We start from the raw sequence: 23,949 nt of genomic DNA, 5'->3' as shown, positions 1-23,949 counted from the left end.
CTCCTCCAAGTCCTGGTCAGACAAGCGTATCAGGCGCAGGTACTCTGACCTCAGGTTTGGCACATTCTCCCACATTTTCTTTACTGATTTTTTTCAAGCAGCTCTTTCTATGAAAACACACACATCAGAAGTATGTCCCAGCTGTCAGTTTGGTGGTCAGGACCCATCAGTGGGTACCTGTTTTCTAGAATCTTATCCCCAACCAAAGCCACCTTCCAAGGTACAGAGCAGTCAAGCCCATTTGACTGTGGGACCTCACAGGGCTATAAATCTGTCCTCCCCAGCCCGTCTCCCCACAATAGGCAGCCTGATATTCTATGTGGGCAGTGACAGTAAATGGTTCACATCACAGCATAAGATTGAGACATGTGCATATCAAGTCTGAAAAGGATCTGGTAGGTAATTGAATTCCATCGGATAGTTGACTTCCACCTCTAATTGGTCTCTGAATATCCCCTTGTACTGCCAATGTCATGGGGCACACACCTCATGGGTCACCAGCTTCCACTGCTTTTTGAGCTGTTGGGGCAGTGGTCTTCGTGTCAGCCTGAAGCCATTCCCACTGTGCCCTTTACACACTGAGCGTGCCACCAGGCACAGGTGGGAGCCTTCTCTCCCACAGGAACCCTTCAAGTATTTGAAAACAACTCTCACATCCCTTGACAATACCCCCCAACCCCATTTTTTCAAGTAAAGCATTTTCTCACTACCTCTCAGTTACAGTTAACTTCAAGTACAGTCTTCAGAATAAGTCTCTTTTGACAAAGATTTTAGGGTTGTTTGGCTGGTGAGGAAATGGAGTCTTCCCTCTCTGTTTTCCTGCCGGTCTTGTTGAATCACTGAGGATGGAACTTAGGACCAAGGTAAGAGCAACTCAGAGTCTCAGAAAGACAGACAGACACTCATAGGTTTTAGTTTTGTTTTGTTTTTAACCTGCCTCTAGCCCGAGCTTGGCAGGATGCCTGGCATTCATTTGAACATTAGGCCCTGGTATTAGCAAAAGGTTGCTTCCTTCCACCTGGCGAATAAGAAACCTATTCTTTGTTTTACTGTGAGATCACCCCAAACACCCAGCCCTGCTGGAGCTTTGTAATTAGGAGGTATTTGGAAACAACAGAAGGTTTGCTCAGGAGATCTGTGTCTGAGGCCTGGGTCTGCTCTCCTTACTCTGAATCTCAGTTTCCTCACGTGTAAAAGTGGATAAGCCCTTCCTTGCCTGAGTCTGAGTGAATCATGCAATGCAAATGAGACAAGAGAGGTGACAGCACCTGGTAAGGGGATCTTTTAGGTGGGAATGCCCTCGCCCAGGACTAGGTTGTAGACCATCTCCAGCCTGCCATGTTGAAAAATGAGAAAACTACGAGTTTTAGAAAAAGACATTCAGAGCTACCATATCTCTGCTGTGGCTAACTTTGTAAAAGGAAACATTTCTTTCTGTACCAAGGAAGACAATGATTCTGCAGCCTATTTACATGATTCTTCACACCCTATTTTAAAACCAGAAGCAACAAGATACTTTCATGGCTGAGAAACACTGTGTTTCCAGAATTATCTGCAGCCACAGAGCCTCCAGCCATGCTCCGGAATTCAGCCAGGGAAGGGAATGCTTGCAGAGGCTATTGATAAGGAGAAAAGCCAGCTTGGGACACTCCCCCGTCCAGAACCTTCACCTAGGATTTGAGGTTTGTAATGAAAATTTTGCTTTTGCTTTAAAATACTATCTGTGGATGTTTTCCTAAAACTCATAGTTGTCTGCTGAGCTAACAGAAATCTGGATGTTTTCTATGCTAAATGAATCCGAGATAACAAAATTGTAATAGTGATAAAATAAGGGCAATTTCTGTTTCCTGAAAATTGAAGCCTTTTCAAATTTAAGAAATGTGTAGATTGCATAAGCACTTACATCAATTGATAACATATAATGTTGTGGTACAAGACTAATTTTTCTCAAAAATAATTTCCATTTTGTACTCAGCCCCACAAATTATGTAGTTGGTCCAGCTCGGGTTCCTGGGAGAGAAACTAAAGTAGCATGTATCAAAGAGCATCAAAAATTAAGAATTTCGAGATGGCAGCAGCAAAGCATTAAACCAAATGTGGGGCCCTTCTAAGCATGGGGCCCCAGGTGACTGCACAGGTCATGTGCCCATGAAACCAGCCCTAAACACAGGAGACTGTACTTCCCAGCTCCTTTGCCAAACCCTTGATTAATGAGATGTGAGTAGTGGAAGAGAGGCGTTCCACTTTTTGGGTGAGGCAGTGAAAAGCCTTTGTGCCTTCTCCAGTCTCTTCCTTTCCCGTCATAGTGAACGTGGAGTACTTGTTTTCAGCCGGTGGAGCCGACAGATTGAAGCAGTCACCACTGAGGAGAGCTAGTCTACAGAGTCACCTGGACCACGAAAGAAGCTCTTGTGTGTTAAGCCACTGAGACAAGGGACTTGTTTGTTACTGAAGCATGAGCTTAGCCCACCCTTCCAAATATGTAGGGGAAGGCCAGAAGCAGAAGAAAATGTCTCAACTCTGAAAGTACTATGCAGGAAAGGAAACCAGACAGTGAAGACTGGTATAATGGCTCTCATGCACTTGTTTTTCCATCAATAAAATAAGAATTCAAAGGTGATCCTTCACATGTTACAATTCTATGGCTACACATAGTGCTACTTTCAATTCATTTAAAAAATGTTACCTAAGAAAAGAGAGTATATATTCTCCTTGTCCTTTAGCCTCCCAGTCTCTGGGCTGATTGCCATCGTTAGCTCACTCTTGATTCACCAACACCATCAATACTTTCAGAATCAAGAGGAAGGCACTCTTCTGGGGGCAGTGTTCTCTGTAGAAAGTATTTTATCAGGTAAACTTGAATTTGCAACCGTGATTGGATAGGTTTTTTTATTCCAAAAACTCCAGCTGATTTTGTAAGAGTCCCATTGTTTGAAAATTACTGAAACTGGTCCCTTTTGTCATCGTTTCTATGCTTTATCACCTAAGAGATCACTTTGGCTTCAGAGTTGTTCCTCATTGCTCTCAAACACCGGATTGCTGTAAGACACCCTGCTGCCACACTCTGGCATGTCAGAGTAGGACGTTTGGTTTAGCGGGGGCCAGCTGGGATCATCTGCCAAGGCCCTCTGCCATATCCGATACTGGCTTTTTGATTGATAGCCAAAACACCTTTTGAATGTTGTCCACAGGGCTCGGTTTTCAATAATGGCCTCCTGCAAAATAAGAGAGTTATTCTTTACAACCAGAGGTTGGCTATGGTCCTCCATAGACCCTACAGAGGAGCTACCACATTAGCTGCTTAGATCCAGCTTGACAAAAAACTTGAGGCCTGTAAGAACAAATCCAATGTGGTTTCATGAGATAGGTCTCAGCCTCTCAAGCTTTTCCACTCAAGGAGCTCTTCTGGGAAAATAGAGATTTCCCAGTTTTAAGAATCTGGAAACAGCTTGAAGTAGTCTGCCTCGAGGGTGAAATTCCTTTTGAATCTCATATATAAATTAAATTTAAAATCATTCAAATTCTGCAGTCCACTCCCTACCACACCCAATGGAATAACCCTATAGAAAGATGTGGCTTTGGTGTGCCCTGCCATATGACTGCATAGTCCCGAATACAGGTCAATAAATTGGAATGTGGGCCACAGTCTTACACCTGGAGAGATCTGGATTCAAGTTCCAGCTCTGACATCTATGGACAAATCAGTTACCTTATCTGAGCTTCAGTGATTAGAAATAATTCCTTCTTTGTGTAACTCTCCTTACAGTGTAGGGCAGGGCATGGTATAGATGCCTCCCTTTACCACCTTTATGAATTATTTACTTAACAAATAGCTATGGGGGCATCTGGGTGGCTTAGTCAGTTAAGCCTCCTACTTTGGCTCAGGTCATGATCTCGTGGTTTATGGGTTCGAGCTCTGTGCTGACAGCTCGAAGCCTGGAGCTCGCTTCAGATTCTGTGTCTCTGTCTCTCTCTACCCCTCCTCCCTCATGCTCTGTCTCCCCTCCTTCAAAAATAAATAAACATCAAAAAAAATTTAATAAATAAATAAGACAATAAGCTATGTACTGTGGCCCTATTCACTGTGGCCTCTTTCATCTACAAGTATTTCACTACAATGCAGATTACAGAAGATATGTCTCTTTGGAAACATTTTGGACTGCCATTTTATTTCATGAGTTAGACTGAGCCTCAAACAGACCTCAAGTTATAACATAATACAGAGTGTATAAGAGGTTATTGTGTTATTTTTTCATTTTTATCGTAAGTCATAAAAGTTAACCATCTTAGAAGTTATCTTGAGAAAAACAAAAAATATGAGAAGCCTGCTGTCCCACAGAATGAGAACTCATTTGGTGTCTATCAGTGGTATCTTTGCTAGACTGGAAGAATCAATTCTATGGGATTCCACAAGGACCTTTGCCAGGGTAGTAGCTTTCCTAAATTCCACCCATCTTTGATATTAGAGTCCCATTGCCAATGGAAATAATAGAGAACAGCTAGTCTGAATCTTTCTGTCTCAAAAAATGGATCATGTGTTAGCAGGCTGTTAAAGACCCACCCAGCCATCTCAAGAGCATCTTGTAAACTTCAGGGCTCACCTAGCCAGACTTGTTATTCTACTTTTTCATTTTGTACTCAGCCCCACAAATTATTACTTTCCCACAGCAAGTTGTTTTTTTGTTTTTTGTTTCATCCTTCTTAATTAAAAAGAGAACGGTAGTTCTCCATCGAGCTGGAATAGGGCAGGATCATAGGTATCCAATTACTGGTCTTTAAAGTCTAACTTACCTCTAGGATATCTTATCAGGTTTTAAACAAAAAAACAAACAAAATGAAACAAAATCAAACACACATACAGACACACACAGAGAGACTTTAGTGCTATAAGACATGCCTTGAGTGTTATCACAATTCTAGAAGTATAATGGCCTGTCTCACCTTGCTTGTCTGGATTGGGAAACTGAAGGACCGAGAAGTAACCTGTTCTGTCACTCTACATTATAAATTAAATGTAGAACTAGAAACAAAAGGAAACCCTTGAAGAAATATGATTTGTAAAACAAAACAAAACAAAACAAAAAACATAAAACAAACAAACAAAAACTTCACCACACAAGCTCTTCAGATTGGCTACTAAAATAATTCACACATACATACATACATACATACACACACATATATACACAAACACATAAGTAATAAAAACGAGAAGGATTAAAACTATCCAGATTAGCTCCTATGCCTTTCAGTTGGAGGTTAGATCATGAGAAAGCAAGGTGAGGATAAGATCCCAATCAAGACTGCTCTAAAATTAGGGATAGTCTTAGTCCTCTCAGCAGACCAGGAAATATTTAGAACTGTGCAACAGGAGGCCAGCCATCCCCCATGCCTGTCCCTTGAAACCTCTCTGGACCATCTTTGTCACCAGCTGGCCACCAATCTTTAGTATCTCCTGTCAGATATACCTAGAGCTATGTGAGGAAAACATCTTGCTGCATCCGTGATAGCCTGCGGTCTTTACCTACTCTGCTCACCTCATAGGGCATGAAATCTTAGTGTCTGTAATTCTCCATTACAACTTCCTTCAACCACAGACTCAAATGGCTTTGGTTTGTTCCTGAATGCCTACTGACAGCAGAAGGTAACTTCGAATAAGTGAAGACTGCCATGCAGGAGCCTGGGGGTGAGAGCTAGGACCCCACAGCATCATTTCTCAGTGTGAAAGCTGCTGGGAACCCCCACTGAACATCTACGCCGGTCTCCATTTCTCAGTGGACTCGAGAAACAAAGGAGAAACTTAATCTTTCATGAGTGTCAAATTATCCTCTCCATCTGCTGGAGGCAAGCAGCGTCACTTCTTAACATTTAATAATTGAACAAAGCTTTACCCAGCTTCTATTAGAATAAAGCAGGGTTTTAGACACTGTAGATACTGAGATGAGTTCTTGTCAGTGCCGTTTACACAATCTACACACTTGCTGTAGACTGTGAGCAGCATCCCTCCATCATCAGGATTTGCCTCGAATTGCACCCTAGGTCATGGCACAGGGTCAACAAATGTTTGTGGAGTGAATGAACAAATGAAAGCCTGCATGACTGATAGATACAAACTAAGAAATGCTAAGTATCACAAGAGATAACATAATGATAATAGTTTATATTTATCAAACATTTACTACATGCTTTTCTGTGTTCACCTTTCATGCTCACAGTAACCCTGTAAGGTTAGGTACCCTTATTATCACGGCGTTTCAGATGAGAAAACGGAGACATAGAGAAGTGGAGTTGCAAGTGCTGCCCAGAGTCAGGCGGCAAGAAAGGATTCCAACCCAGGTGAACTACTTCCGGCTTATGCTTTCTTTTATCTGCAAACATGGTGACATTCGAATGGCTTCCTGCTAGAGGATTATGGGAGACTTTGTTGCTCGATTACCTATAGCACAATCCTCCCAACTTTTTCCTGCCCACCTAAGAGGAAAAAACTCACACACAATGTCAGCAAATCTGTCTAATGTTTGGCATAGATCCACTTTCCCAGAATCCTTTTCTCCTCAGGATGACAATAAGACACAGTTCTGACCAATGAGGCATAAGAGGAAGTCTGAAGGGTGGCTCTAGAAAATGACTTTGTTTCCTTATAAAAGGTTCATACTTAAGGGAAGAAAAGCTTGCTGGTGCCTCTCCTTCCATTTTTTTTTCCTGCATCAAAACACAGGTAATGCTCAGCTATGCGGAAGCTATCTGGACACCATAAGCAATACACGCAAATATGAAAGGCCCGTATCTAAAGATGGGGAGGCAGAAGAGAGAAAGATTGATGATCCCCAATGACACCACTGAGTTGCTGAACCAACTCTATGGCCACTTACCTCGAATCTTCCGGTTAAGTGAGACAATAAATATCTTGACTGTTTAAACCACTGTTACTTGACTCACCCATCCAGGCTTTGGGAAAGATTCATGAAGACGATACTACTACTGCTGTGCCATAGAGGATGGAATAGCATTCCCATAAGGAGATATTGGGGGAAGCTATACCAGGCAGAGGAAATAATGTGATCACTGACAGGGACAAGGTACGAACATAAGATTATCCTTTAAAGGGCAAGGTTCATCCTTCTGCAGCTGGGTATGAGGACACTCATGCGACCCTCTCTTATTAATTTGGTGGCTTTGGAGACCATATGGGTTAGCACGGTACTTCACAGTGTGGTCCCTCCACCAGCAGTATCAGAATCACCTGACAAACACTTGTGCCTATTCTAGACCTTTGAATCGGAAATGCTAGGGGAAGGGCTGGGCAACCTGGGTTTTAATAAACCCTCCAGGTGACTCTGATGCCCACTCAAGTTTGAGAAGTCCTGGATATGCACACAGAGAGAGGCTCTAGTACCTTAATTCTATGTTCTTTTCTGCCACTGTCTCCTGTGTGGTTTTTACCCTGCCTGTTAAGGAAGGTGCTGCAGAGAAGTCAGGTTCCAGGGATTCTCCCCTCACTGGCATAAGGCTGTGTTTGCCACTGGAAACATTGCCACCCAGACTGGGGACAGATGGAATCTGATGCTCACCTCCCCTTTGACATAGATGTCTTTTCTAACGGTGACCCCTGTTCTCCAGGAGGCTTTGAAGAATGAAGATTTGGTCTAAATAACAGCGCTGAAGGAGGAGAGTGAACCACATAGCCAAAGAAAGGAGACCACAAACTCATTTCACTGAGGAAATGGAGTAAATGGGAGATGAAGAATCAAATCTAAGAAAAGCTCACTATGAATCTTATTTCCCATGTGTAAAGTAAAAGAAATAGACGTTGTTAAGTGAAAGAATCCAGACATAAAAGGCCACGTATTCTATGATTCCCTTTATGTGAAATGTCCTGATAGGTAAATGCGTGGAGACCGAAAGTAAATTAGTGGTTGCCAAGGGGTGAAGAAGGGGGAAGGGGGAATGAGGAACGACTGCTAATGGGTACAGGATTTCTTCTGGGGTGATGAGAATGTTCTGGAATTAGTGGTGATGGTTGCACAACTCAGTGAGCTGCACACTTTTTAAGAAGGCGAATTTTGTAGTATGTGAATCATACGTAATTTCAAAAAAACGAATTGAGTCAGTTCTCTACTTGTGGATTTTAGAAACGAACAGGTCCTTAGACATCATAATCCCATTCTCTCCAGGTCCACCATGTCGATGAGAAAATTAACACCTTGTTTGGAGCTCACTAGAGGAAAGCACCATTGCTCATGTCACCAGGGCAGGGAGCCTCTTGGACTGCTGACTCTTATCCTCTAAGGCTGTTCCTTTTTTCAGACTCCCAAAGAATGCCCCGTCCATCCCTACCCACAGTGATCAGAAGCCGGAGGGCACTTACCTCCACCACAAGGGACACAATGAAGTTGGAGCTGAGCATAATTGTGATGTAAACCCTCCACAGAAGAGGAGTACAGAGAAGCTGGTGGGAGATGGAGAATCACTGTTAGTTTGAAGACAAATAAATGTCAGAAAGCTGTTCACATGTTCACAGTGTACATTTTCATAGGTTATAAATCACATGTGTAATAGACATGCTTACCTGTAGACATTACATGTGTGCATATTAGAGGCACACACATAATAACGGAAACTATGATTGCTGCTTTTATTCTTTTATCTTTCTTTCTTCTCCTTTTTATTTTTTGGTGCCCCTGTAATTTCTCAATTTCCCCAAATCAATTCGATCAAAATTTGACAAATTTGATAAAAGTGTTTTTGTTTGCTTGCGTTGCTCGCTTTTATGAGGGAATACAGGAATGTGGCTCTATTCCCAGGAGGCTCTGATCGTACACAAGTCGAATGTGACAGGGGCAGTGTTGCCCTTGTCTCTCTGGTGCCACATCTCCCCTCAGCTGAGCCCTGCTTTGCAGCCCCGAGCCACGGCTTTACCCTCAGGGCTGTGTGCACGGCTGCACAGATGGTGCCATGACAAGGGTACTCACCAGTGGGGCAAGTGGAGCTGGATGGGAATGGATGTCTGGCTAGATAAATGAGTGGATGGATGGATGAAATGAAACCAAGTGCACACTGCTGTACCCGGCACTGTCTCATATACTGCCTTCTACACTGGGGGGATTATAAACTGGTACAACTCTATGGAGGGCAATGCCATTAAAATTAAAAGTGGAAAACCATTTCTGGGAGTTTATCCTAGAGACAGACTTGTACATGCCTGAAATGGTATATGTATAAAGTTATTTTATTGCAGCTTTGTTTGGAATAGCAAAACATTGGAAGCAACCTAAATGTCTATCAACGGGGGCTGCGTATAAATTATGGTACATATATGTATATTGAAACAATATATTAACATAAAGAGAGGAATGAGGAAGCTCTATGTACTGTCGTGGGACAATTACCAAAATAAACTGTAACATGAAAGATCGTGGTGCGGAACCGTGTGTGGTCGGGGCAGCCATGGGCATGCCCCATGAGGGTCTCCTGCCAGGAGAGTAAGTAGCAGGTGCTCCAGTGCTACCCTTGGAATCTCCCACCACATCTACCCTGAGCCCACACTCCTCATGAGTTGCTCATAGCTAATACCTGAGGATGGCAGGTCTTCTAATCACACTCATTCTTATAAGATACTAGATACCTGTGATGGGCAACTGTGGCTGGGCTTTCTTAGAACTGCACTGCAATCTGAAACCCTACCCTCTGGCCCTCCTTCTGTCACTCCTTCATGGGGGTCAGACCTACATCATAAGGTGCCACCCTCCCCTTCTCTTTGGGCTTCCTCGTCTTTTTGCCCCTACAGGCATTTCCTCCATAGCTTGCTCACACGTCTCATCTCATTTTGCCATCTTCAGCTCAGAAGACCTGGAAAATTTAATAGTCTGCTATTTGTGTAAGAATGTGGCAGAATACACATATAAGAAATATATATATGGGGCGCCTGGATGGCTCAGTCGGTTGGGCATCCGACTTCGGCTCAGGTCATGATCTCATGGTCCATGAGTTCGAGCCTTGCATCAGGCTATGTCTGTCAGTTCAGAGCCTGGAGCCTGCTTCGGATTCTGTGTTTCCCTCTTTCTCTGCCCCTCCCCCACTCACGCTCTGTCTCTATCAAAAAATGAATAAACATTTAAAACAATTTAAAAAAGGAAATATATATATATATATATGTGTCTGTGTGTGTGTGTAGGCATATGTATAAAATATGTGTATAAAAATAAAAGTGTATAAAATAAAGTGTCGTCATGAGTAGCCTCCAGAGAGGAGACCTGGTAGCAGGGGAAAAAGGATGAGAGGACAGAACTTTTTAACTTTTGAATATTAAACTTTGTGAATGTATCTCTATTTTTTAAAAAAATGTAATTTTTAAAAATGAGCAATAACTAGGTTACAAAACAGCATGATTCCATTTAAAGTAAACTGCATAAATCAGTCAGTGCACTTTTATAATATACAAAGTTTCAAAGATGGAAGGATAGAGTGAATACTGTTATAATTTTCTCTGCCTGCATATTCACATTTTCTAGAATGTACCCACAATTTTATGTAATAAGAAGAAAAATAATTATTTTTAGGGTGAGCAATAATTCTCTGCAGACTCCTTGGCAGTCATGTTGGCAATGACCCCACACAGGTCCTCCCAAAACTAAATAGGCTCCCTATTTTGTTGTACCAGAGGAATCAGCCTCTCTGTAAGACTCTTTCGTCTTAAAGAGTGTGACTAAACCCAACATATCTTAACCCTAACTTCTGCAGGATTAAGAAGTTTTAACTCACTTAGAAGTCTAGCAGCCAAAGACTATCTCCATGACTGCTTACTCGAATTCGTGAACATATTTAACAATAGTGGCAATTACGCTGTTAACCACAGTGATACAATTATCACAAGGAAAACCGAATGTAGACATGAGTTTGTATGTCACGTGTCAAGAAGGGTTTGTGAAGGTTTTGCTGGTTTGCAATGAACTGTGAGCTTCCAGTGCTCATCTCCATTTAGGAACCTGATCTACAAGGATCAGTCATTTACTGCCCTTATGTGCCATGGGTTATGTTAGGCACTGGTAATATGAAACTGAATAAGATAGGACCTTGGCCTTCATGACACGTGTCTTTGAGTTGGAGAGGTGGGCAGGCAGGCTCACGTAGCACTAAGTAAAAAAAGTCCATTCCCTTTTACCATCTCTTCTGTATTCTATTTATTGGTCTAAAGGACATTTGGTAATAATAAACTTCTAATTCAAAAGTATAGGTTAAAGGAATTGAAATACACATTTCCCCTAGCTTGTATATGTAAAAATTGTCTCATAGATTTTGACATTTGCCTCAAAATTACACACTCTAAGAGAGTTCATGAGGTAAGTTATGGCTCTTTGCAAACAAGTTTTGCAGACATTAAGTATGAACATACAAACACGTCTTTATAGAGATTTTTTTTAAAGATGTAAGTACAGATTTGAGAATTAACAGAAAAAGTGTTATAGGCAAACTGTTTTCAACAGCTTCAAAACAGAAGCGCTTAGGGGAAAAAATTTTCTTACGCTTGAAACAGTGTATGTATATAGATTTTTCCATTCTTACAGGGATCTTTTAAAAGAAAAATGGCCAATGCTTCTGAAATATTTGAAATCAAGACTAGACAGAATCTTATTTCCTGGCTGGCTTAAATTAAAAAAAATACAAATAAATGTAGTATTCTTTTTTAACTCTACTATTCCAAAAGGATAATCAGTGTCACGAGTCCATGTCAATTGCCACCGTGACCTGCTTCTTGCAGTCAGGGTATTATATAACAGTAAACCATCATCATAGCCCAGAGATAAGACTTACATCCAAACGCCTATATAATTCTGGAATATCAGCAAATAGAATGAATAGACACACACCCAGCTGTATGACCAGCACAAGGACAAATATATCTGAGGAAATAAGAACACAAGCTATCATTTAGAGAAATTGGAGTATATACGGAGTTTCACATCTATTGACAGACATAGTCTAGATGAACACTGATTAAGCTTACTTGATTCCAAATCCAAACACAGCATAATAAATGGAAAGTACTCATTTCTATGCAATGGGTCTCACCTCCACAATTTCTATGCATGTCCTTGAAGCAGATGGAAATTTTCACATGTATGTTGTAAGTTTCAATTAATAAAAGTGGGAAATACAGAGAGAGCAATTTTGACCTAATATATTTTCAAAAAATGCCTTGAAGACAGTTAAGTACCCAAGTCTTTTTAATGCAAATCCCCTGCTTCAAATTCTATTCTGGAAAAAAAAGAGGGCTGTAAATAAACAAATATTTAAATTGCAGTAATGTAGAGGTAAGCATTTGACTGCTTTCTCATCCCAAGAAGGAGAAAGGCAAAATAATTTTCTCTAAATAAACTAATTCTTATGAGGACATTGATCCTTCAACTTATGCTTCTAAATTTTCCCAATTAGGGGTGCCTGGGTGGCTCAGTTGTTAAAGCATCCAACTCTTGATTTCGCCTCAGATCACCATTTCATAGTTCATGGGTTCGAGCCCCACATCAGGCTCTGCACTGACAGCATGGAGCCTGCTTGGGATTCTCTCTCTTGCTCTCTCTCTCTGCTCCTCCAGTGCTCATGCTCTCTCTCCCTCTCTCTCTCTTGAAATAAATAAGTAAAGGTAAAAATAATTAACTAAATATTTAATTAATTAAATGTTCCCAATTTGAGAGGTAGGGATGTATACAAATGAATGTTCCACAGGGTAACCAGGTCACCCACTTCTCCTAACACACACCGCACTCCAGTCCAGAATGTAAGGAGGTAGCATGTACTTTGGCCAAGAGCCTCCACAATTACTATAGCCAGGTTCCTTCAGGCTGGACCCCCTCCCAGGCTGCCAACCACACAATGCCATCTTAACCATTGTCTTCATGGCAGGAGACATGTTCCAACTGAGTGTTGTGACACTTCTCTCTCTCCACCTCCTCCCAGATGAATTCCGACAAGTACTGACACGTGAGGAAATAAATGACTCGTCCCAATTTACAGTGGTGCCATGAAAGGACACCTGGAGACAAACTTCCGGTGAAGGAAAGAGGTAGAGGAAGAAGCCCTAGAATTTAATGCAGCTTTGAGGAAAGGAGCTAAGAATGAGGCTGCCAAATGTGTTTATAGAGCCCTGGAGTATAAAGTCAAGGGCTCCAGATAAGCATCAACTCCGCTGCTGCTCCCCGAGTGACCTGGGCATGTCTGTTCCTTCTGATGATCCCTCACCTCTGATCTGGTACAACGCTACTCACAATTTTTATATATGGGCTGCCTAAATGGTTTTCCTTTAGAGAAAATAAGAGCCACGATGATACAGTTGATTGTTCCCAAGAACCATATGGTAGTGTTTTCGAAGCTTGTGAAGGCACCATTACTTCCGATTTTTTCTGGAGCAGTGGGAGAAATGGTTAACTTTGAGATGCTTTCATTTTGCACTGTGCAGGCACTAAAAAGGAAACAAAAAAGGTAATGAACGAAGATGACAGGTCTTTATGGAGCACTGGTATCTACAGGATTCCATGCCCTCAGTGCTTTTGTAATTACCTACACTTTGGGAAAGAATATACTGAAAAATAAGGGGAAAGAAACCAACACAGATAGATCTATATTTTGGATAGATGAATAGATAAAAGATAGATATATGATAGGTAGATAGATAGATAGACAAGTTATTTATTCAATAATTTGGGTACCCTTCATGTGTAGTAAGGTTATGTGGGAAAAAGATGAGTAAGCCATGAGGTTTTCCTCTTGTGGCTTAAGATCTCTGAATATTGATAAATAGGGTGACCATATAATTTATCATCCAACAGGAGCATATTTGAATGTGAAAGGAAAAGACTAGTATCATCAGCAAAACCGGTAGTTGCCAGAGGAGACATGCATGGAAGGGGTGGGAAAAATAGATAAAGGGGATTCAGAGGTCCAAACTTCCAGTTATAAAATGAATGTTATGAGGATGCAAATTACAGCATAGGAGCTGTAATCAAAAATAGCATATTAATATATGGTGACAGATGGGCACCACATATCATGGTAAGCAAGGAATGATGTATAGAATGGTCGAATTGATAACTTGTTATTAATGTAACATTGTATGCCAAATATACTTCAAGGATTAATTAATTTAAAAAATTTCACTGGGATATCAGGCTCAAACTGGGGATGTCTGGGCAAATTATAATGCATGGTCACCCTAGGTGTAAAAGAAGGTCATGGATCATTATCACACAAGACAGGCAAAAGTAAGTGCCAATGGATAATATCCTCAAACTGTGCTACAGAGGAGAGAAGATCACTGGAAAATTCCCCAAGGGACTTGAAAGAAAGCCAACGCCTCCAGAAGAATGAAGAACCCTTTACTTCTTGTCATAAGGGCCAGACCATGTTTGATGGAAATTAGGATGTGAGAAGCTGGAATCAGAGCTGTGATAGTACCTGTGCATCTCCATGGAATACCAAGGCTGCCTCTGAACCAGAATGAAGCCCGCAATGTGCATGGCTAAGCTGAGAAGAAGGTTGAGAATCACAGAGAGCAGCAGAGGTGGGGAGATCAGCCGTCCTGCAGGCCTGAAGGGCACCAGCTTGGGGTAGGCACCATTCAAATTCACTACAAAATGAATTCAAGTGTTATGTTTGTGAGAGAAGGAAAATACTGTATTCTTCATCAGAAGAACGGTGTAACTTCTTAGGCCCACACAGCCAAGGAAACTGACAAACTGGAGTACGTCAGGGTTTTGAGGGAACAAAATACAATGAATGGCTTCAAACTCAAGTCATAGGAGCAATTCTTCAGGGAGAAGACAAAAACAATCATGAAATGCTTTCAGTTTTGGCTATTTTTTTTAATATATGAAATTTATTGTCAAATTGGTTTCCATACAACACCCAGTGCTCATCCCAAAAGATGCACTCTTAAATGCCCATCACCTCCCCTCCCCTCCCTCCCACCCCCCATCAACCTTCAGTTTGTTCTCAGTTTTTAAGAGTCTCTTATACTTTGGCTCTCTCCCACTCTAACCTCTTTTTTTTTTTCCTTCCCCTCCCCCATGGGTTTCTGTTAAGTTTCTCAGGATCCACATGAGAGTGAAAGCATATGGTATCTGTCTTTCTCTGTATGGCTTATTTCACTTAGCATCACACTCTCCAGTTCCATCCACGTTGCAACAAAGGGCCATATTTCATTCTTTCTCATTGCCACGGCACTCTCAACAATAGCCAAATTGTGGGAAAAGCCTAAATGTCCATCAACTGATGAATGGATAAAGAAATTGTGGTTCAGTTTTGCCTATTAAATAGGCAAAGCCCATCAAATTATAGGTGAGGGCATGATGATAATGTACACTCTTATACACTGCTTCTGGAAACGTACACTGACACAAACCTTCTGCAGGGCAATTTGGCAATAAATATGAAAACACCGGAACATGTTCATAACATTTGACATGGTTATTCCATTTCTGGAAATTTGTCTTAAGCTAAAAATATCAGAGATGTAGAAAGATGTTCTTTAGTGCATCACTTACAGTAAACTATGTACATCTACATAATGAAACAACAGGCAGTCACTAAGAAGCAATGCTTTAAAATATTCAGTGACAATGGGACACCTGGGTGACTCAGTTGGTTAAGCATCTGACTCTTGATTTCGGGTCAGGTCATGATCTCGTGGTTCGTGAGTTCGAGCCCCGCCTTGGTCTCTGCACTGACAGCGTGGAGCTTGCTTGGGATTTGTTCTCTCTCTGTCCCTCCCCTGCTCACTCTCTCATTCTCAGATAAATAAACTTAAGTAAAATAAATTAAATAAACTTAAAAAAATATTCAATGACAAAATGAGAAGTGACATCGGAAAAAATGGCAGAGCAGACAGCCCTAAGGTCCCATCCTTCCACAGAAACATTGAAAAACAAGCAGAAACTATCAAAACTAACTTTTTCAGAACTATGAACAACAAAGGTTTACAGAAGTCAAACAAATGCTGAATCAAGAAAAAGGCAACTTAAAAATGGTAGGAAAGCTTTGTGACATCTGTACTTGCCATTGCCCTACCCCTCCTCAGCTCAGTGGCAATTTCAAAGTCGGTCATTGGCCCTCCCAGTGGAGGACTCTGGTCTCTGGTCACAGAGAGGAAGAGCAAACTGCATCCATTGGGTATGTCCATTCTAACCTGTCTGGGGGTACCTGAAGGACTGGTGCAAGGCGCTCATCTCTGTTTCACCTAATGCAAGACTGAACTCAGGGCAGCAGCATCCACTGCTTGAAAACAACTGTAAGGCTCACCAACTACCCACAGTCACCTGGGGCAAAAGATGGCAGTTGAGACATAAAATAATAGCTACGATAAAGAAAAGCTAAAGAACGTTTCTTTGGAAAATTACGGCTTTCAAAAACATATGTGTATTTTGGGGACTATAGAAAACCATGCACACACCTAAGGCAAGTTACCCACTCAGGAAAGACTGGAACAGCCCCTCAGTTTTGAGCTCTGGATGATCTCTGCACTCAGCACAAGCCTGGCTGAGTGTTGAAGGGCCCCAGCACAGAACAAATCTGCAAAGACTGGGAGAGGTTGTTCTTTGTTCATGGTTTTGCACTCATGGAAGTCAAGAAAATCTCTGTCAAAAACACTAGCTAAACAAAAGCTAAAGGAACAGAGATTTCATTGACCATACATGGCAACTGATACAGTCTTTGCAAAAAATAGTTTAGGAAAGTCACCAAACAAATGGACTATGACAGCCTTCAAAAACTAGCAGAACAAAAGCCATCAAGTCCCGGGGAAGGGGGATTTCCAGAGTTATCTGGATTTCCAGAGTTACGACATTATAATATTCAGCAGAACAAAATAAGTTGACAGAAATAACCTCTGAGGACACCCAGACATTGGACTTACTAGACAAAGACTTTGATTATTTTTCTCCAAATCCCAGCTTTTTTAAGAATTTATTTTTTAAATTTACATCCAAGTTAGTTAGCATATAGTGCAACAAATGATTTCAGGAGTAGATTCCTCAATGCCCCTTACCCATTTAGCCCATCCCCCCTCCCATAACCCCTCCTGTAACCCTCTGCTCTCCATATTTAAGAGTCTCTTATGTTTTGTCCCCCTCCCTGTTTTTATATTATTTTTGCTACCCTTCCCTTATGTCCATCTGTTTTGTATCTTAGAGTCCTCATATGAGTGAAGTCATATGATATGTTAGACAAAGACTTTAAAACAACTGTTTCAGGGGCGCCTGGTGGCTCAGTCAGTAAAGCATCTGACTTCAGCTCAGGTCATGATCTCGTGGTTTGTGAGTTCGAGCCCCACGTCGGGCTCTGTGTTGACAGCTCAGAGCCTGGAGCCTGTTTCGGATTCTGTGTCTCCCCCTCTCTCTGCCCCTCCCATGCTCATGCTCTGTTTCTGTCTCTCAATAATAAATAAATTTTAAAAAAATTTTATAAAACAACTCTCTTTTTTTTAATGTTTCTATTTATTTTTGAGACAGAGAGAGTCAGAGCATGAGCAGGGGAGGGGCAGAGAGAGGGGGAGACACAGAATCCGAAGTGGGCTCCAGGTTCTGAGCTGTCAGCACAGAGCCCGACACGGGGCTCGAACCCACGAACCATGAGATCGTGACCTGAGCCGAAGTCGGACGCTCGACTGACTGAGCCATCCAGGCGCCCCGAAAACAACTCTTTCAAATATGCTCAAAGAAATTAGGAAACAATGTATGAACAAAATGAAAATGTCAATAAAAAGACAGAAAATATGAAAAGGAGCCAAAAGAAATTCTTTCTAAAGAATCTTTTTTATAATTTCTACCTCTTCATTGACATTCTTTCTTTTGTCCAGTAAAAGTAACTATTTGAGTGGCGCCTGGGTAGTTCAGTTGGTTAAGCATCTGACTTTGGCTCAGATCATGATCTCACAGTCTGTGAGTTCAACATCTGTGCTGACAGCTCAGAGCCTGGAACCTGCTTCAGATTCTGTGTCTCCCTCTCTCTGGCCCTCCTTCACTCGTGCTTTGTTTCTCTTTCTCCCTCTCTCTCTCTCAAAATAAATAAAAATAAAAAATAAAAACATTTTAAAAAAGTAACTATTTGAGCAAATATAAAAGGCTGTAGGGGCACCTGGGTGGCTCAGTCGGTTAAGCATCCAACTTGGGCACAGGTCATGATCTTGCAGTTCATGGTTTCAAGCCCCACATTGGGCTCTGCACTGACAGAACAACGGAGAGCTATTACTTAATGAGTACAGAGTTTCTGTTTGGGGAAATGTAAAAATTTTGGAAGTAAAGAGTGGCAATGATTGCACAAAACTGTGAATGTAATTAATGCCCCTGAACTATATGTTTAAAAATGGTCAAAATGGCACATTTTATGTTATGTATATTTTACCACAATAAAAAATAATTAAAATATTTAATGACATGAAAATTTATGGCAAAGTTAAATGAAGAAAATGTACGCACAACTATATAGAGAACATAATTCAAATTTCTTCATTTATATACATACAGAATGCTTTAATTCATTAGTTCTGAATGGTAGAATAAAGATGGATTTTTTTCCTTTGTTATATCTTGCAATGTTTTCCATCTTTGTTTTATAATGAATATATATTAGTAACCATAAGAACAAAAAATAATCAAGTTATTTATCAAAATATAGAGGAAAACCTGGAGATGCTTGTTACTAAACAGAGAACAATTGAGCTGAAATGAGGGCTGTTTTGAAAAATGTGGAAGAAAGACTGATCTAGGGAGAAAACATAGATGGCTCTTTGCCACCCTAAATCGCAGAGCTGGGATGGGTGCAAGTTACATAGAGATAGGCTTGGCTTCATAAGAAGAATTCTGTTAACAGTATGGACTGGCCAAGGGTGTTCTTTCCAGAGATTTGAGCCCCTTGGATACACCTGACACTGTCAGAATTACAGGGAACACAGCAGTAGTCAAGATAGACAAGGTGCTGTTCTCACAACGCACACACTCTGGGACAGGGGAGGCAGGAAGACGCAAATAAAAACACAGATAAAAGCATAACTTCAGATTGTGAAGGGCACCCCCCCCCCCACACACACACAAATAGAGCACAATTGTGCTTTCTGCCTCCACTGCCACCATGGTGCCCATGAAAAAGTTTCTGGTGAAAGGGGGCAAAAAAAAAAAAAAAAAAAAAAAAAAGAAAAGAAAAAGGAAGAAGAAGCAGCAAGTTATGAAGTTTGCCCTTGACTGCACCCACCCTGTAGAAGAGGGAATCATGGAGGCTGCCAATTTTGAGCAGTTTGTTCAAGAGAGAATCAAAATGAATGGAAAATCTGGGAATCTCAGTTGGAGGGGCTCTAACCACTGAAAGGAACAAAAACAAGATTACAGTAACTTCTGAGGTGCTTTTTTCCAAATGGTGTTCGAAATAACTCATCAAAAAAATATTTGAAGGGGGCACCTGAGTGGCTCAGTTGGTTAAGCATCCAGCTTAGGCTCAGGCCATGATCTCATGGTTCCTGGGTTTGAGCCCCACATGGGGCTCTGCACTGACGGTGTGGAGCCTGCTTGGGATTGTTTCTCTCTCCCTCTCTCTCCACCTCTTCCCCACTTGTGCATGCTCTCTCTCTCTCTCCCCCCCCCTCAAAATAAAGAAATAAACCTAAAAAATATATCTGAAGAATAATCCCTGTGATTCATTGCGAGTAGTTGCTAACAGCAAAGAGAGTTACAAACTGTGTTACTTCCGGATTAACCAGGATGAGAAAGAGGAGGAAGAGGCGGATTAAAACTCATTTATCTGGAACATTTTGTATGAATTCTTGAATAAAACTTGGGAACTAAAAAAAAAAAAATAAAGCACAATTGTGTGATAGAGAAAAATTGGCTTGGTGACTACTTAAAGTGAACTTCCTGAGGTGGTGACATTTGAGCTAAGATCTGAATAAGAAAAAACCAAAGCCATATAAAGATGGAAAGGGAGAGTGTTTTAGGCAAAGCAAAGAGCAAAAACAAAGGTACTGTGGTGATCACAAGCTTGACAACGCTCAAGTGACAAGAAGACCCTGGTGCCTGGGATAAGAATGTAACAATGTGGTTGTAAGTGAAGCAGAAGCAGGCAGGGGCTAGAGCATTTTAAGCAAGTAGGTGGCAATAAAATTTACTTTTCAAAATTAACACTCTTACTGCTCTTTGAAAGGTAAATGGGGAGGAGGGGAAGCAAGATGAGTTGTGAGGCTGTTGTGGGAATCCGCAAGGGAGGTGACACGGCTCTGTGTCAGGGGGTACAGAGCTTCGGAAAGCAGAGCCAACAGGAGCTCCATCCAAAGGGATGTGAAGGATAAAGAAAAGAGAAAACCAAGGATGGCTCCAGGTCTTTGAACAACCAGGTTGTTTTACCAGAATGCAAGGAAAGGGAATTTTTTTCCCTTTCACTGATGTGTTCTAAGTGCCTATTATGGTAAGTAGTACAAATTAGGCACTCAATAAGTAGCTAATAATTTTGTTGAATACCAGATCTGGTAGAAGATAAGAAAATATATTTATATGCTGATCCAGCAGACCAGAGAAAGGTTGATGACCGTGAAGAAGGAGATTATAACAGAAACAAAATCCCCAAGAAGGTAGGAAGAGGTAGGATTAAACGTATAAGTGGAGCTGTTGGCATTTATATGTAACAGAGAGGAAAGCAGAGAATATGGTGGATGGTGGGGAGTGGATGGGTTGGGGTGAAAGCCTACAGCAGGGAAATTGGGAAGACAATTCATGTTAATCAAGAGGTGGAAATGGGAGTGGCCTAATGGCAAGATTATCTTTAATCTTCATTCAAAATCCCCAAAGGCTAGGATTTAAAGATCTAAAACAGGGGCACCGGGATGGCTCAGTCGATTAAGTGTCCAACTCTAGATTTCAACTCAGGTCATGATCTCACAGTTCATGAGATTGAGCCCTGTCAGCATTGACAGCATGGAGCCTGCTTGGGATCCTCTCTCTCCCTCTCTGTTCCTTCCCTACTTGCTCTCTCTCTCTCTCTCTCTCTCTCTCAAAGCAAATAAATAAACAAAAAAAAAAAAAAAAAAAAAAAGATCTAAAGCATAAAAGCTATCCAGCCTCTATAAACTGGGCATATATTAACTATAATTACACCTGAAAGCATACTGAAGACAGCATTCCTGATTTTCAAAGTGCACTTGAGAAACTGAACAAGAAGACCATGGGAGAAGGGAAGGGGGAAACGATAGTTACAAACAGAGAGGAAGGGAGGCAAACCACAAGAGACTCTTAAATACAGAGAACAAACTGAGGGTAGTGGGGGGAAGGAGTGGTGGACAGAGGGGAAAATGGGTGACGGGCATTGAGGAGGGTACTTGCTAGGATGAGCACTGGGTGTTGTATGTAAGCAATGAACCACAGGAATCTACCCCAAAACCAAGAGCACATTGCACACACTGTATGTTAGCCAAATTGACAATAAATTATATTTAAAAAAAATGAAAAGCAATAAATTATCCCAAAATATAAACAAACAATCAAATAAATAGATAAATAAGTTTAATGACCATTATGGAAGCCCCGTATTTTGTGGAAAACAGAAAAATAACTAGCCAGCTTTTCCATGGCTAATACTTTTATTTCAATCCAAGACTCACAAATGGGGCTCTTATTTCCTTTTTCCCTCTCTGAATGGACCTTTGGGCATAAGTCCCATATCCCTGAGGCTGCAACTGGTGTGTCCCTCCTAGTGGACCAGCCCTTCTGGAAGAGCCAAGAAAGTTTCAAAAATGTCTTACTTGTTACACCAATAAGAGTTGTGATGGCCAGATCCTGGAACAGAAACTGGTAATTTGAAAGGCTGTTTGTCTCCTGAAAAGAAAAAGGAAAGCAGGTCAAAAATGTTGTGACCCTCTGGATGAAGTCTGACATCAGTTGCATTCATTTTTGTTCCTGCAACATGGGATTTTACAAGAAGAAGGTGTGGCCAGGGTCCTGTTTGTGTTGGTAGAAGTACCAAAGATAAGGCTGTGAAACCCCCTCCAACCAGGAGGCCACCTTTGTGTGCTTTCTAGGCTGGGTCCTTTGTACATCAACATCCTCCTGTTGAGGGAGATGTCTTACTCTACTAGATCCATCTCTGATCTCTTTTCTACCTGCTAGCAGAAAGTCAGGGTTTGGTCTGGAACAACAGGACAGTGAGTTCCCAGTAGTAACAAGAGACAAATGTGTGGTGATCTTACCCAAATTTTACCAGTGGAAAAAGAATAATTGAACCCACTATTTGACAGTCTTGGGTGTTATTTGCAGTCATAGCAAGTCCTGATAAGGCATCCTTGATATTCTTGGGGAAAAAAAGGTTAAGATCTTACTGATTTCAAGTAACTTGCTTCCTTGCCCCCCTTTTAGTGGAAAGGAGATCAAGATGACCCAAGTTCAACTCTAGTTTGTAGCATGAGTTGTTGGGATTCCAAAATAGGACCAAATTTCTGTGCACAGCCTCTCCTTCTCCATCTCATTCATTGTGAGCGGGAAAAGACATAAGCAATCTGAAAATAACAAAACTGAAACCTTCAGCCTAGAAGCAAGAGGGCAGGACATAGAGATGAATCTAACGAATCATCAGTAGGCTGCTTATACTCGCTCATGAGAGTCGATTGCAAAGTTTTCAGGGATTATTTTTTTGAACTGGCTGTTAAACACAGCCATTATAGAACCTGAAATTATACAAATCTACCATTAAATACATTATGCTAAAACAAAGCTAATAAATACCCCCAATCCAGCACTTCCTAATCCTTTTCCTACATTGTGCTGTTATCTATGTTCTTTAAGATATTTACAAGTCTTCTAACTCTGGGGTGCAAGTACTACATAATGACATGCCATGTGCACATCTCTTCCCAACTCCATGCTCAGTGACGTCAGGCAGGCAGCTCGAAACCAGCCATGGTGGGCATATTTACACCACGGAAATCAGCAAACATGAATAACCAGGGCTTGCTGTCCCAGGGAGAGCGGCTCTGAAACATTTACCAGCTCCCCAGTCCCAGATCATCTCGCTACTGAATGGTACGCTCGGGTAGAGTCACACTGGAACAGAGAAGATGGAGACCTCGTCCAAGCAGCCAGAAGCAACCGCGAGAAAGTGCTATGCCTTGATCTTCAGCTACTACTACACACAAAATGTCTCTGTCAGAGAGTCAGAGAATTGACACCTTCAGCTTCTCCTGTGTGCATCTATTTCTGATTTACTTTCACCATAAAGGTAGTTTCAGAGGGGCCCTTGGTCCTCCAAGCTCCCCCACGTGCACTCTTCCTCAAGAGGCATGCAGGTTGGGAGGATGCAACTCCTTGTTTCAGTTCTAACCAGGAGCTCGGGTCACCAGTCATACCCAGTAGAGCAGCAGAACACCAACATACTGGATCATGCTGTACAGAGCCATGTACTTGAACATGCAAAATGAGGTAACGAGAGCGGCACGTCCTTCCCTGTGTAAGCAAAGAAAGGACAGAGTAAGGAGATGGAAAGAAAGGTCAGTGCCTCTGCTGTTCAGCTGAGCTTAGGAGAAACACTCCAAAGCCTGATTATTCAACAGTTTGTCTGACAGACTGGATAGCCTCGAGCCAGAGGGAGCTGCCTGTCAGTATGCTAAACGACTAGACTTTCAGGAAAGACCAATTCCCGGCCCAGCCCCCCAGCCTTGGTCCAGTTCGAGAGCCCAGAGTGCATGGTAGCCTCGTGCTCTCTGTGGGCACCATGTCAGAGCGGAGTCAGAGGACCTGGGGATGCGTCCTAGAGCTCGTACCTACTCACAAGTGTAATTTGGAAGGTCATTTCCTTCTGTCAGTCACAGTTTCTTCATCTGTAAACTAAGGAATTTAAATAAGATTGCAGGCTTGGGGGCTATTTTCATGAAGGTGTTTCATTTCATTCAAATCATTTGGCCATCCCCGCTTTTTCTAAAACTGCACTGAA

General features: G+C 41.7%; 1 protein-coding gene across 1 annotated transcript; it reads right to left on the bottom strand.

Annotated features, from left to right (window-relative positions):
* Positions 1 to 1,938: 1,938 nt before the first annotated feature.
* Positions 1,939 to 23,513, bottom strand: LOC122236224 (probable cation-transporting ATPase 13A4). The gene is made up of 7 exons (XM_042977114.1): positions 23,366 to 23,513; positions 21,770 to 21,842; positions 14,449 to 14,620; positions 13,263 to 13,456; positions 11,812 to 11,900; positions 8,369 to 8,449; positions 1,939 to 3,215 (listed from the first exon to the last, which is right to left on the bottom strand). Exons 1-7 carry the CDS (start codon positions 23,426 to 23,428, stop codon positions 3,003 to 3,005), a joined length of 885 nt encoding a protein of 294 aa, XP_042833048.1. The 5' UTR covers positions 23,429 to 23,513; the 3' UTR covers positions 1,939 to 3,002.
* Between the last annotated feature and the right edge of the window lie 436 nt (positions 23,514 to 23,949).

The sequence above is a fragment of the Panthera tigris genome (assembly GCF_018350195.1).
Source record: "Panthera tigris isolate Pti1 chromosome C2 unlocalized genomic scaffold, P.tigris_Pti1_mat1.1 chrC2_random_Un_scaffold_86, whole genome shotgun sequence".
Classification (NCBI taxonomy): Eukaryota; Metazoa; Chordata; class Mammalia; order Carnivora; family Felidae; genus Panthera; species Panthera tigris.
The sequence above is the reverse complement of the archived record's forward strand: the minus strand, read 5'-3'. Positions and strand labels throughout refer to the sequence as shown.